Source organism: Balaenoptera borealis (genome assembly GCF_965194805.1).
Source record: "Balaenoptera borealis genome assembly, chromosome: 8".
NCBI lineage: Eukaryota > Metazoa > Chordata > Mammalia > Artiodactyla > Balaenopteridae > Balaenoptera > Balaenoptera borealis.
The window spans coordinates 1,364,947-1,381,016 of NC_138865.1; the positions used below are offsets into that span (position 1 = coordinate 1,364,947).

A 16,070-nucleotide genomic window follows, 5' to 3' on the forward strand; every position below is an offset into this window, starting at 1 on the left:
CACAAAAGACTCCGAATACCCAAAGCAATCTTGAGAAAGAAAAACGGAGCTGGAGGAATCAGGCTCCCAGACTTCAGACTCTACTACAAAGCTACAGTAATCAAGACAGTATGGTACTGGCACAAAACCAGAAATATAGATCAATGGAACAGGATAGACAGCCCAGGGTTAAACCCATGCACATATGGTCACCTTATTTTTGATAAAGGAGACAAGAATATACAATGGAGAAAAGATAGCCTCTTCAATAAGTGGTGCTGGGAAAACTGGACAGCTACATGTAAAAGAATGAAATTAGAACGCTCCCTAACACCATACACAAAAATAAACTCAAAATGGATTAAAGACCTAAATGTAAGGCCAGACACTACAAAACTCTTAGAGGAAAACATAGGCAGAACACTCTATGACATAAATCACAGCAAGATCCTTTTTGACCCACCTCCTAGAGAAATGGAAATAAAAACAAAAATAAACAAATGGGACCTAATGAAACTTAAAAGCTTTTGCACCACAAAGGAAAACATAAACAAGATGAAAAGACAACCCTCAGAATGGGAAAAAATATTTGCAAATGAAGCAACCGACAAAGGATGAATCTCCAAAACATACAAACAACTCATGCAACTCAATACCAAAAAAACAAACAACCCAATACAAAAATGGGCAGAAGACCTAAATACACATTTCTCCAAAGATGATATACAGATTGCCAACAAACACATGAAAGGATGCTCAACATCACTCATCATTAGAGAAATGCAAATCAAAACTACAATGAGGTATCAACTCACACCAGTCAGAATGGCCATCATCAAAAAATCTACAAACAATAAATGCTGGAGAGGGTGTGGAGAAAAGGGAACCCTCTTGCACTGTTGGTGGGAATGTAAATTGATACAGCCACTATGGAGAACAGTATGGAGCTTCCTTAAAAAACTAAAAATAGAACTACAATACAACCCAGCAATCCCACTACTGGGCATATACCCTGAGAAAACCATAATTCAAAAAGAGTCATGTACCAAGTGTTTACTGCAGCACTATTTACAATAGCCAGGACATGGAAGCAACCTAGGTGTCCATCGACAGATGAATGGATAAAGAAGATGTGGTACATATATACAATGGAATATTAGCCATAACAAGAAACGAAATTGAGTTATTTGTAGTGAGGTGGATGGACCCAGAGTCTGTCATACAGAGTGAAGTAAGTCAGAGAAAAACAAATATCGTATGTTAACACATACATATGGAATCTAAAAAAAAAAAATGGTTCTGAAGAACATAGGGGCAGGACTGGAATAAAGACACAGATGTAGAGAATGGACTTGAGGACAGGGGGAAAGGGAAGGGTAAGCTGGGACGAAGTGAGAGAGTGAAATGGACTTATATATACTACCAAATGTAAAATAGATAGCTAGTGGGAAGCACCTGCATAGCACAGGGAGATCAGCTTGGTGCTCTGTGACCACCTAGAGGGGTGGGATAGGGAGGGTGGGAGGGAGAGGCAAGAGGGAGGAGATATGGGGATATATGTATATGTATAGCTGATTCACTTTGTTATAAAGCAGAAACTTACATACCATTGTAAAGCAGTTATACTCCAATAAAGATGTTAAAAAAAAAAAAACGGAACCCTCCTACACTGTTGGTGGGTATGTAAGTTTGTGCAGCCACTATGGAGAACAATATGGAGGTTCCTCAGAAAACTAAAAACAGAGCTACCATATGATCCAGCTATCCCACTCCTGGGCATATACTTGGACAAAACTGTAATTCAAAAATATACATGCACCCCAATGTTCATAGCAGCACTATTCACAATAGCCAAAACATGGAAACAACATAAATGTCCACCAACAGATGAATGGGTAAAGAAGATGTGGTATGTATATACGATGGAATACTACTTAGCCATAAAAAAGAATGAAATAATGCCATTTTCAGCAACATGAGTGCAACTAGAGATTATCATGCTAAGTGAAGTAGGTCAGACAGAGAAAGACAAATACCGTATGATATCACTTATATGTAGAATCTAAAATAGGACAAAAATGAAGCTATCTACGAAACAGAAACAGACTCACAGACACAGAGATCAGACTTATGGTTGCCAAGGGAGAGGGGAGGGATGGACTGGGAGTTTGGGATTAGCAGATGCAAACTGTTACATATAGAATGGAAAAACAACAAAGTCCTATTGTAGAGCACAGGGAACTGTATCCAATCTCCTGGGATAAACCATAATGGAAAAGAATATTTAAAAAAAGAATGTATATATGTGTATAACTGAGTCACTTTGCTGTACAGCAGATGGGCACAACATTGTAAATCAACTATACTGCAATTTTAAAAAAAAGAAACAATCCATTTGATTATCTTAATAGTTTCAGAAAAAGAAATTTTAAAAATCCACTAATCATTCATGATGAAAAAAAGAATCTGCTAGTAAACTATGACTAGAAAGAGACTTCCTCAAATTAAAAAGAAATCTATTAAAGACCAATAAGCTAATAATGTATTTAATGAAGAAAAACTGAGTGCTTCCCTCTAAGACTCATGAACAGTTAGGATGCCAGCTCTCTCATTTATTCCACATTATACTAAATTCCTACCCAATAAAATAACAAAAACAAATTTTTAAAAAGACACACAGATTGGAGAGGAAGGGGTGAAACTGTTTTTTCTTTCAAATTGGCCTGACTGTATTTGTAGAATACCCTAAAAAATTTACAAAAGAGCTGCAAAAACTAACAAGACAGCTTAGCAAAGTCACAGAGTTAAATGTAAATATCACAAATCAGTAGTATAGCCAATTATGATTACTAAATAATTGTAAATTTAAATAACAAATACAATATGATTTTCATGGAATTATGTGTTATTTCAGAAAAATTTTAAATAAATGCAGAGAAAACAATAAATACTCATGAAAGAAAGTAGAGTTTAATAAATTGAGAAATACACTACGTTCATGAATCAGAAGACTACATATTTTTAAAGAAACTATTTTTCCTCCAAATGAATCTATTGTGTTGGCCAAAAAGTGCCTTCGGTTTTTAAGTAAAAATAAAAGACACATTTTTCATTTTCACCAAGAGCTTTATTGGACTTCATAATCACCCTTTTTTCCACTACGTTCTGCCATTTTTCAGGCAACTTCATAATTCCATATTCCCAAAACTTTTTATTGTTTTGAGCAAAGAACTGTTCCAGGTGCCTTTTACAGTCTTCCAGGGAATTGAAATTTTTTCCATTAAGAGAATTTTGTAAAGAGGGCAGACAGCAGAAGCAAGAAGAACTAAAATCCTGCAGCCTATGGAACAAAAACCACATTCACAGAAAGATAGACAAGATGAAAAGGCAGAAGGCTATGTACCAGATGAAGGAACAAGATAAAACCCCAGAAAAACAACTAAGTGAAGTGGAGATGGGCAACCTTCCAGAAAAAGAATTCAGAATGATGACAGTGAAGATGATCCAGGACCTCGGAAAAAGAATGGAGGCAAAGATCGAGAAGATGCAAGAAATGTTTAACAAAGGCCTAGAAGAATTAAAGAACAAACAGAGATGAACAATACAATAACTGAAATGAAAACTACACTAGAAGGAATCAATAGCAGAATAACTGAGGCAGAAGAACGGATAAGTGACCTGGAAGACAGAATGCTGGAATTCACTGCTGCGGAACAGAATAAAGAAAAAAGAATGAAAAATGAAGGCAGCCTAAGAGACCTCTGGGACAACATTAAACGCAACAACATTCGCATTATAGGAGTCCCAGAAGGAGAAGAGAGAGAGAAAGGACCAGAGAAGACTTTTGAAGGGATTATAGTCGAAAACTTCCCTAACATGGGAAAGGAAATAGCCACCCAAGTCCAGGAAGCGCAGAGAGTCCCACACAGGATAAACCCAAGGAGAAAAATGCCGAGACACATAGTAATCAAATTGGCAAAAATTAAAGACAAAGAAAAATTCTTGAAAGCAGGAGGGAAAAATAACAAATAACATACAAGGGAACTCCCATAAGGTTAACAGCTGATTTCTCAGCAGAAATTCTACAAGCCAGAAGGGAGTGGCAGGATATACTTAAAGTGATGAAAGGGAAGAACCTACAACCAAGATTACTCTACCCAGCAAGGATCTCATTCAGATTTGATGGAGAAATCAAAAGCTTTACAGACAAGCAAAAGCTAAGAGAATTCAGCACCACCAAACCAGCTCTACAACAAATGCTAAAGGAACTTCTCTAAGTGGGAAACACAAGAGAAGAAAAGGACCTACAAAAACAAACCCCAAACAATTAAGAAAATGGTCATAGGAACATACATAATCGATAATTACCTTAAACATGAATGGATTAAATGCTCCAACCAAAAGACACAGGCTTGCTGAATGGATACAAAACCAAGACCCATCGATATGCTGTCTACAAGACACCCACTTCAGACCTAGGGACACATACAGACTGAAAGTGAGGGGATGGAAAAAGATATTCCATACAAATGGAAATCAAAAGAAAGCTGGAGAAGCAATAATCATATCAGATAAAATAGACTTTCAAATAAAGAATGTTACAAGAGACAAGGAAGGACATTACATAATGATCAAGGGATCAGTCCAAGAAGAAGATATAACAATTATAAATATATATGCACCCAACATAGGAGCACCTCAATATATAAGGCAACTGCTAACAGCTATAAAAGAGGAAATCGACAGTAACACAATAATAGTGGGGGACTTTAACACCTCACTTACACCAATGGACAGATCATCCAAAATGAAAATAAATAAGGAAACACAAGCTTTAAATCACACAATACATTAGATAGATTTAATTGATATATATAGGACATTCCATCCAAAACCAGCAGATTACACTTTCTTCTCAAGTGCGCACGGAACATTCTCCAGGATAGATCACATCATGGGTCACAAATCAAGCCTCAGTAAATTTAAGAAAATTGAAATCATATCAAGCATCTTTTCTGACCACAACGCTATGAGATTAGAGATCAGTTACAGGGGAAAAATGTAAAAAACACAAACACATGGAGACTAAACAGTACATTACTAAATAACCAAGAGATCACGGAACAAATCAAAGAGGAAATCAAAAAATACTTAGAGACAAATGAAAACAAAAACACGATGATCCAAAACCTATGGGATGCAGCAAAAGCAGTTCTAAGAGTGAAGTTTATAGCTATACAAGCCTACCTCAAGAAACAAGAAAAATCTCAAGTAAACAATCTAACCCTACACCTAAAGGAACTAGAGAAAGAAGAACAAACAAAACCCAAAGGAAGAAGAAGGAAAGAAATGATAAAGATCAGAGCAGAAATAAATAGAAACAAAGAAAAAAATAGCAAAGATCAATAAAACTAAAAGCTGGTTCTTTGAGAAGATAAACAAAATTGATAAACCATTAGCCAGACACATCAAGAAAAAGAGGGAGAGGACTCAAATCAATAAAATTAGAAATGAAAAAGGAGAAGTTACAACAGACACCACAGAAATACAAAGCATCCTAAGAGACTACTACAAGCAACTCTATGCCAATAAAATGGACAACCTGGAAGAAATGGACAAATTCTTAGAAAGGTACAACCTTCCAAGACTGAACCAGGAAGAAATAGAAAATATGAACAAACCAATCACAAGTAATGAAATTGAAACTGTGATTAAAAATCTTCCAACAAACAAAAGTCCAGGACCACATGGCTTCACAGGTGAATTCTGTCAAACATTTAGAGAAGAGCTAACACCCATCCTTCTCAAACTCTCCCAAAAAATTGCAGAGGAAGGAACACTCCCAAACTCATTCTATGAGGCCACCATCACCCTCATACCAAAACCAGACAAAGATACTACAAAAAAAGAAAATTACAGACCAATATCACTCATGAATATAGAGGCAAAAATCCTCAACAAAATACTAGCAAACAGAATCCATCAAAACATTAAAAGGATCATACACCATGATCAAGTGGGATTTATCCCAGGGATGCAAGGATTCTACAGTATACGCAAATCAATCAATGTGATACACCATATTAATAAATTGAAGAATAAAAACCATATGATCATCTCAATAGGTGCAGAAAAAGCTCTTGACAAAATTCAACACCCATTTATGATAAAAACTCTCCCGAAAGTGCGCATAGAGGGAACTTACCTCAACATCATAAAGGCCATATACGACAAACCCACAGCAAACTTCATTCTCAATGGTGAAAAACTGAATGCATTTCCTCTAAGATCAGGAATAAGACAAGGATGTCCACTCTCACCATTATCATTCAACATAGTTTTGGAAGTCCTAGCCATGGCAATCAGAGAAGAAAAAGAAATAAAATGAATACAAATTGGAAAAGAAGAAGTAAAACTGTCACTGTTTTCAGATGACAGGATACTGTACATAGAGAATCCTAAAAATGCCACCAGAAAACTACTAGAGCTAATCAATGAATTTGGTAAAGTTGCAGGATACAAAATTAATGCACAGAAATCTCTTGCATTCCTATACACTAATGATGAAAAATCTGAAAGAGAAATTATGGAAACACTCCCATTTACCACTGCAACAAAAGGAATAAAATACCTAGGAATAAACCTACCTAGGGAGACAAAAGACCTGTATGCAGAAAACTATAAGACCCTGATGAAAGAAATTAAAGATGATACCAACAGATGGAAAGATATACCATGTTCTTGGATTGGAAGAATCAATATTGTGAAAATGACTATACTACCCAAAGCAATCCACAGATTCAATGCAATCCCTATCAAATTACCAATGGCATTTTTTATGGAACTAGAACAAAATATCTTAAAATTTGTATGGAGACACAAAAGACCCCAAATAGCCAAAGCAGTCTTGAGGAAAAAAACGGAGCTGGAGGAATCCGACTCCCTGACTTCAGACTATCCTACAAAGCTACAGAAATCAAGACAATATGGTACTGGCACAAAAACAGAAAGATAGATCAATGGAACAAGATAGAAAGCCCAGAGATAAACCCACGCACCTATGGTCAACTAATCTACGACAAAGGAGGCAAGAATATACAATGGAGAAAATACAGTCTCTTCAATACGTGGTGCTGTGAAAACTGGACAGCTACATGGAAAGAAATGAAATTAGAACACTCCCTAACACCATACACAAAAATAAACTCAAAATGGATTAGAGACCTAAATGTAAGACTGGACACTATAAAACTCTTAGAGGAAAACATAGAAAGAACACTCTTTGACACAAATCACAGCAAGATCTTTTTTGATCCACCTCCTAGAGTAATGGAAATAAAAACAAAAATAAACAAATGGAACCTAATGAAACTTAAAAGCTTTTGCACAGCAAAGGAAACCATAAACAAGACGAAAAGACAACCCTCAGAATGGGAGAAAATATTTGCAAACGAATCAACAGACAAAGGATTAATCTCCAAAATATATAAACAGCTCATGCAGCTCAATATCAAAGAAACAAACAGCCTAATCCAAAAATGGGCAGAAGACCTAAATAGACATTTCTCCAAAGAAGACATACAGATGGCCAAGAAGCACATGAAAGGCTGCTCAACATCACTAATTATTAGAGAAATGCAAATCAAAACTACAATGAGGTATCACCTCACACCAGTTAGAATGGGCATCATCAGAAAATCTACAAACAACAAATGCTGGAGAGGGTGTGGAGAAAAGGGAACCCTCTTGCACTGTTGGTGGGAATGTCAATTGATACAGCCACTATGGAGAACAGTATGGAGGTTCCTTAAAAAACTAAAAATAGAATTACCATATGATCCAGCAATCCCACTACTGGGCATACACCCAGAGAAAACCATAATTCAAAAAGACACATGCACCCCAATGTTCATTACAGCATTATTTACAACAGCCAGGTCATGGAAGCAACCTAAATGCCCATTGCCAGACGAATGGATAAAGAAGTGTGGTACCTATATACAATGGAATATTACTCAGCCATAAAAAGGAACGAAACTGAGTCATTTGTTGAGACGTGGATGGATCTAGAGACTGTCATACAGAGTGAAGGAAATTAGAAAGAGAAAAACAAATATCGTATATTAACGCATGTATGAGGAACCTAGAAAAATGGTACAGATGAACTGGTTTGCAGGGCAGAAGTTGAGACACAGATGTAGAGAACAAACGTATGGACACCAAGGGGGGAAAGCCGTGGGGGGGTGGGGATGGTGGTGTGCTGAATTGGGCCATTGGGATTGACCTGTATACACTGATGTGTATAAAATTGATGACTAATAAGAACCTGCTGTATAAAAAAATAAATAAAATTCAAAAATTGAAAAATAAATAAATAAATAAATAAAAATAAACTAAAAAAAAAGAGAATTTTTTAACACCAAAATAAATGAAAATATGAAGGTGCACTGTCTGGTGAATATGGCAGATGAATCAGAACTTCTCAGCCAAGCTGTAGCAGCTTTTGCCTGGTCATCAAAGAATCATGGGGTCTTGCGTTAACCTGATGGAAGATTATGCATTTTCTCTTGACTAATTCTGGACACTTTTCATCTAGTGCTGCTTTCAGTTGGTCTAACTGGGAGCAGTACTTTTTGGAATTAATCGTTTGGTTTTCCAGAAGGAGCTCATAATAGAGGACTCCCTTCCAATCCCACCATATACACAACATCACCTTCTTCGGATGAAGACCAGCCTTTGGTGTGGTTGGTGGTGGTTTACTTCGCTTGCCCCACGATCTCTTCCATTCCATATTGTTGTACAGTATCCACTTTTCATTGCCCGTCACAATTTTTTTTAAAGCAGAATGTTTTCATTACATTTAAGTAGAGAATATCATGCGGAAATACTGTCAAGAGGTTTTTTTCGCTGAACTTATGTGGAACCCAAATATCAAAGCAATTCACATAACCAAGCTGGTGCAAATGATTTTCAATGGTTGATTTGGATATTTGGAGTATGTCGGCTCTCTCCCACATGGTATAACGTTGATTGTTCTCAATTAATGTCTCGATTTGATCTCTATCAACTTCAACTGGTCTACCCAATCGTGGAGCATTGTCCAGCGAGAAATCTCCAGCACAAAACTTCACAAACCACTTCTGACATGTTCCATTCGTCACAGCACCTTCTCCATACACTGCATAAATCTTTTTTTGTGTGTTTCAGTTGCATTTTCACCTTTCTTGAAATAATCAAGCATAATATGCCGAAAATGTTACTTTTTTTCTTCCATCTTCAATATTAAAATGGCTACACAAAAATTCACCAATTTTGATAAGTCTTTTTTTAAATGCACGCTGATGTGACAGCTGTCACATACAATCTAACGAAATTGTTTCAAATGAAGTTAAAGACAACTAACTGCTACTAGAGCCATTCTACTGGAAAAAACCTTTTGGCCCACCCAATATAAGTTCAGTGCAATCTCAATCAAGCTTCCAGCAGGCTTTTTTGAAGAAATTGACAAGCTGTTTTAAAACTCATAAAATAATGGAAATAACTTACAGAAGCCAAAGCAATTAAAGGAGGATGAAGAGGACAAGGAGGAGAAGGAAGGGGTGGCAGAGGGGGACACCAGTAAAGTTGGAGAACTCACATTACTTGATTTCCATACTTATTATAGAGTACAGTTATTCATTAAGACAGTGTGGTACTGGTGAAAGATCACTGATTTAGAGCAATGGAGCATAATATAGAGTCAGTACTAGACCCACACATATATGGTAAAATAACGTTTGACCAAAGTGCCAGGATAAATCAATGGAGAAAAGAAAATCTTTTAAACAAATTGTGCTGTAACAACTGAGTTTCCCTATGGGGAAAAAGATGAGACATGACTTCTACTTTATACCATACAAATTTGAGTACTGATCATGTATATCATAAGAGATATAACTATAAACTGACATTGGAGTAGGCAAAAACCTTTTAGAGTAAAAAAAATATGAGTTAAAAATTATTCATTGGACTTTTTCCAATTATTAAAAATAAACAAAGAAGTCTTTCCTATCGTAAGACACCATTTCACAAATGAAAAGACAAGGCATACACTGAGAGCAAGAATTTGTAAATCACAGCTGATAAGGAATGTGTATTTAGAATGTACAAAGATCTCTTGAAACTCAACACTAAAACCATCAACTCAGTTGGAAAATGGATACAAGATCTGAACAATTTATATAAGAAGATGTAAAAATGGCCATTTAGTGTATGAAAAGATATTCGGTATTCTTAGTCAAAAAGAATTTGCACATTACAATCACAATGTGATATAACTACACAATTAGATGACTAAAATTTTAAAAGATGATAATGTCAAGTGTTGGCATGAAGGCATTTTTATTTATAATAGCAGAAAATTATCAGGTAAGTGGGTAGATAATATGTAGTATATCCATACAATGGAATATTACTCAGCAATAAATAAATAGAAAGGAGCTCTTGATATAAACACAATATAAATGAATCTCAAAAATATGCTGAAAAAATGAGTACACATCATATGATTCTATTTATATGAAATTCTAGGTAAAGCAAACTAATCTATAGCTGCAGAAGACAGACCAGTGGTTTCCTGGGGCAAGAGGTTTCCTGGATGGGGGAAGAAACTTCAGGAGGGAGGTGGGAAAACATCACGGCTGGTGGAAATGACCTGAACCTTGACTGTGGATTTAGTTTCACAGATGCGTACACCTTCAAAACCCACCAAATAATACACTTTAAACGTATACAGTTACTTGTAGATAATTTATATTAAAGTTACTTATGAAAATTAGCAAAGATTCGTGGAAAAGAGTCAGTGGCTTCCAGATGTAAATAAAAATAGAAATCATTACAGGCAAGACTAGAGAAAAAAATGTATATACATAATTTGTAAATAAATGATAAGGTGACCTCAAAAGATATTCAAAAGATATTCAAACATAAATCACCTCATGATAAACATAAGGGAAACAAAATGGAAATAGGGGTTCAGAGAGAGAGAGGGAAGATGCTAAATATTCAACCGTTAAACACAGTCTTGTCGCACATTTTTATGTGAATGATTGTGGGCGGTGAATTGCTCTGGGTTTTGGATCTCACTGAATGCTTTTGGAAGACTAAAAACCAAACTGCAACTATCTCATCTTGAATTAAAGTGTTTACATGCCACATTTTTAAAAGGATAAAGAGGTACATAGTTTTTCAAAATTCACTGATGCCAAATGGTTTGAAGACCACTGCCTAACGGGAAGGAAATCTGTGCTATTTAGAGCTGCCTTCTTATGATGTTGCAGGCAGTTAGTACCGTTCAAGGGGGAGTATCATTATACACGAGTATGCATAAGCCTGCATCAAACAACATACATTAATTACACTTTTTTGAATCACATATAAAATAAAAATTCCAAATTATTCATTAATAAATAATAGCACAAGGCAGGGATCTTTGTCTTGTCCAATGAAGTACCCAAGCACCCAGTGCATCTCCAGGCACACGTTGGCTGCCTAATAAATATTTGCTAATAAATTGAATGAATAATATGAAATTAGACACTCAGGAGGATTAAATGCTTGTTTGGAATGGCGCACTACACAGGCATTCAAATTTCATCTAGAAGATCACTGCTGAATAGTTATCAGAAGATAAAAATCGTAAAGTTAATGTTGAGACTAGGACGACTATTGCCAAAACTGAGACTGCGTTAGTTAGCTCAGGCAGATCTAAGAGGCTGCTCTCCTGGCCTCTCATTTAAGCTTCTTCTATTCTGGCACACACTATTTTGCAAAGAGGGACAGAAAGTTACAACGTGTCTAAAAGTTTGTGCTCAGATGTCCTATAAAATTGCCTGCTCATGTTCCACTGGCTGAAGCAGGGCACACAACCAAACCCCAAATCGACGGGGCATAAAAGTAATACACACCATATAACAGAAGTGAAGAGAGTGAATCCTTGTGAACAATAATACCATCTACCACAAGCATAAGTGCATTTGCACTTAGCAAAAGACCCCACATGCCTGGTACTTGGGCCGATGTGCCATCTAAGTATGTAATTATTACGTGGGTGCCACCAATCCTGGCCCCACTCGTCTATGCTTTACTAACTGACCCACCTGCCTTTGAATTCATCCACATTATTTTTTTAAACAAATTATTAACTTTGATAGGTTAGGATCATGTCTTCTTGGCCTAGAAGTCATTCTGTATTTTTAGACTGATTTGGCTAAAAAGATGTGATCCTCTCTGATCCAGGATGTTACTGATTTATGACCAGGGGACATATTCATTCCAAGATATTGGATGCTGCTAATACTTCTCCTTTGAGCCTATCACGTTGAATTTTAACTCCAAAAAATGAAGCAGAAAAAAATGCATTTTATTGTTGGCCATATATAACTAACTATTCAGGGTAAGATTTAGAACTGATACAATGACAGTACACATTTCATGACCTCCACCTCCCTACCCTATCCGTGTGAGTGCTAGTTTCTGGCTTTCCGTACCTGGAAGGCTCTCCTTCCACCTCTAAGCTACATTTCAAATGCTACTTCATCTGGGAAGGTTTCTGGATTTACTTGCAGCCTAAAAGAACTTGCCTCTCATGGAATTGTCCACAACGTCTTATGTAACTTGCTCACGGCACCTACTGCTTCTCATCCTGTATTCTATTAATTTTATCCACCTATCAAAATATAAATCCTTTGAATCAAGAAATATGCTTTTTAAATTTTTTTCTTTTTAACAGTTGTCTTGCTTTATTCACAGAGTACCTGCACAGCACAGAGATTGAGGTTCACAGAGTACCTGCACAGCATAGAGAGTGAGGTTATAAGTCCTGACACTGGACTGTCAAGGCTGAAATTTCTACTCCTTTTAAGAGTGTGATCTTCGGCACATTTTCTGACTACACAGTACCTCAGTGCTCTCCCCACTGAAATATGGGTGATAACAGTACCTAGCCCGTAGAGTTGTTGTGAGGATTAAATTTATTTATACAGGTAAATTCAAGTGAAACAGTGTCTCATAGAGAGTGAAAGCTCAAGTATTGTTAGCATTTATTACTTTTCATACAGCAGATACTCAAAGCATAGTTAAATATGAGTAAATAAGTTAAATGCAAAATGCTTAAAATTTTACTATGGGCTTCCCTGGTGGCGCAGTGGTTGAGAATCTGCCTGCCAATGCAGGGTACACGGGTTCGAGCCCTGGTCTGGGAAGATCCCACATGCCGCGGGGCAACTAGGCCCGTGCGCCACAACTACTGAGCCTGCGCGTCTGGAGCCTGTGCTCTGCAACAAGAGAGGCTGCGATAGTGAGAGGCCCGCGCACCACGATGAAGAGTGGTCCCCACTTGCCACAACTAGAGAAAGCCCTCGCACAGAAACGAAGACCCAACACAGCCATAAATAAATAAATAAACTCCAATCTCTCTTAAAAAAAAAAAAAAAATTTACTTTGAAAATGTTCAAATGCATAAAAAATAGAATTATTTAATGGACTTCTATCTTCTGAACAGTTTTCAAGACTTTTCCATACTGGATTAATATCTCCCAAACCTTTATTTGCAGGAACTATTATAAAACAAATCCCAGACATTATAGTTTAAACTGGGTACATTTTTTTTTAAAAAAAAGCTAAATCATAAAATAATGATGAATAAAAATACACAGTAAGTAATAATTGTTTGGCAGGAAATTAGTGAATATTATCAAATCTCTTTTCTCTCAATTATCTGATATTTAAAGAACATATGTTTGCTTCAAATTTTTTGACAATTTTTTATTTTACATTGTCACACTGAGTCTATAATTAAAGCCATAAATTACATAACCTTTGAAAATAATCATAAAAAGAAAATCATAAATTTGTTTTAAAATTCTGAATCCTATACATATAACTATTATTTAGTAATTACCATATGCTCTCTAAATCTACACAGAAAAAACACAAGGATCAAATTCAGACACAAATACAGATGTGCATACACACACATACATGTACATAGTATGACTTACTAGATTTTAACTTCCTTGAAAGCAGGCATGCTTCTTTACATCTTTCATAGTACTAAGTATATTATTAAGTTAATCATATTCTATTATAAATTGAACTCTGCAGAAATCAGACGTTTTTCTGTTCATAATATATACATTAAAACATCCTGCTTAATGATTTTTTCATATTTTAACATCAGATTTATTTGGGGGAAAGTGGTCCTAGAGTTATGGATGATCTGTTAATGCTTATAATTCTCTGTTCTTTCAACCAAGAATTATTTATCCCTAATTTGTCTTCAAAATCTTTTTAAAATTTTATAGACTAAATGAACACTGTATTGTTCCCTAAATGGCAAGTAGCAGTAAAATGATATAATACATATTTATTGTGTGATTTTTTGGAATAATGTATGAAACTTATGATTATAGATATTTCCTAACAATATATTGGGTGTTGAAGGTATTTTTAAATTTTGTTTCCTTAAAAGGTAATAAAGTTAAATATTAAAATAATATATATATGAAAGTGTGAAAATGATGGTGCGTATATGACTTCTCCAAAGACTTTTCCTGCTGGGTAATCAATTCTGTCCTAAATCAATTATTTTTTAACATATGATGGGATACATAATAGTTCAAAATATTTAGAGAATGGTGTAGATGCACATAAAATCTACCAACTTCAAGCATGAAGCTAGGGGCCTGAGTACCTGAAAGAGTCTGGGTGTTAAAAAACGACAAAGCAGAAAATAAATCATTAACTTCGTGGTTAATCAACCTACTTTCCATAAGTCACCAGCCTTCTCAAAAGATTACACGTCTTTCATTGGTTCGCTAATTTATGTTTCTTATATCAACATGGGGCCAGGGGCTAGGCTACTGGTTCTATTTGTTTTGTGCACAAATTCTGCCTACTCACCTGTGACTGGTAGCTAAGTATAAATGCTGTGTCTCGAGACCTGCTGTGTCCAGAACTGACCCTTCGTTTTCTTGCCTGAGAAACTGAGGTGGACAGTGGACATATTTAAATTGGACTGAACAGTGAACTTCACTTTGTTCTAGCGACACAATGAAACAAGTCTATTCATCTGACCACATACCAAAGACCTTTTGAACTGCTCTGAAGTTAACCACTATCAGCAACATGTTCTGTGGAGACTATGTAAGTATAATGGCTATTTCTGTAAAACTTTCCAGTCCTTTGAGATTTGAACCTTGTTTATAAAATTTCATTTGCAGGACTTGACATTTTCAACAGGAAATATTGGTGTTCTAATTTATCTTCATTAAAGTTTTAATTAGTAGATGCTCAGTGTAACCATTAAACAAAGTTAATACTATTAAATGTCAAATTCGTGCTAATTTTGAAGTAATGTATTGTTCTGTAGAGGCAATTTAGTGACGCCTACTTTCTTAAGTAACCTGACTCAGAATTCTAACTGAAGTTATAACAAGATTTTTTTGTCTCCATATTTATTTTCTATAAGGAACTAAAAATAAACTTGATTGTTAATTTTTATTGTAAATCTATGGTATCTTCAGAAAGTACAGTTCATTTTTGACTAATTATCTGTTGAATTTAAGCAAATGCAAAACTCAGTTTAGTCATTTTACTTTTCTTCCTTGTCCGAATCATTTTGACCCAATTGCTCTAATAGTCCATGAACTTTGGAAGAGCCTACATAGACAGTTATCTAAATATACATTGTTTGAAAAGATATCCATTTCACATGGTCTTGGAAATTACACATAAATGTGTTGTGTGTTGATGATGGTATTTTAGAAATCTGTATTATGAAATATGCTTTCAGGAAGCCTTTCATTTTTAATGCAAAATTTTTATGCAAAAAATACAGCATAACTATTGGTTAAACTTTGGCACAAAAATAATGTTACTCATTTACAAAGTATTAATTCCTAGAAAATTTTATTTACTTATATTGTTTTTCAAATATTGAATGAGGACCTAAAATGCGGCTACTTTCCATCACTGTTGGGCTCAAGAATCTTAATTTTATCTTGAGATTTCAGGATCTCATTTGCAGTTGAAACTTACTTTTTTGTCTTATT

The 16,070-nt window shown here is 35.5% G+C and overlaps 1 protein-coding gene and 1 long non-coding RNA gene across 2 annotated transcripts in view; one reads left to right on the top strand and one right to left on the bottom strand.

Moving 5' to 3' along the window:
* Window positions 1–16,070, bottom strand: part of LOC309633381 — a 364,347-nt gene that overhangs the window by 304,796 nt on the left and 43,481 nt on the right. The window lies entirely within an intron of this gene.
* ANXA10 (annexin A10) overlaps window positions 13,454–16,070 on the top strand; it is a 70,124-nt gene continuing 67,507 nt past the window's right edge. Inside the window, exon 1 of the mRNA XM_082402173.1 lies at window positions 13,454–15,162. Coding sequence (XP_082258299.1) covers window positions 15,145–15,162 — 18 coding nt within the window. The 5' untranslated portion in view covers window positions 13,454–15,144. The remainder of the gene's footprint in view (window positions 15,163–16,070) is intronic.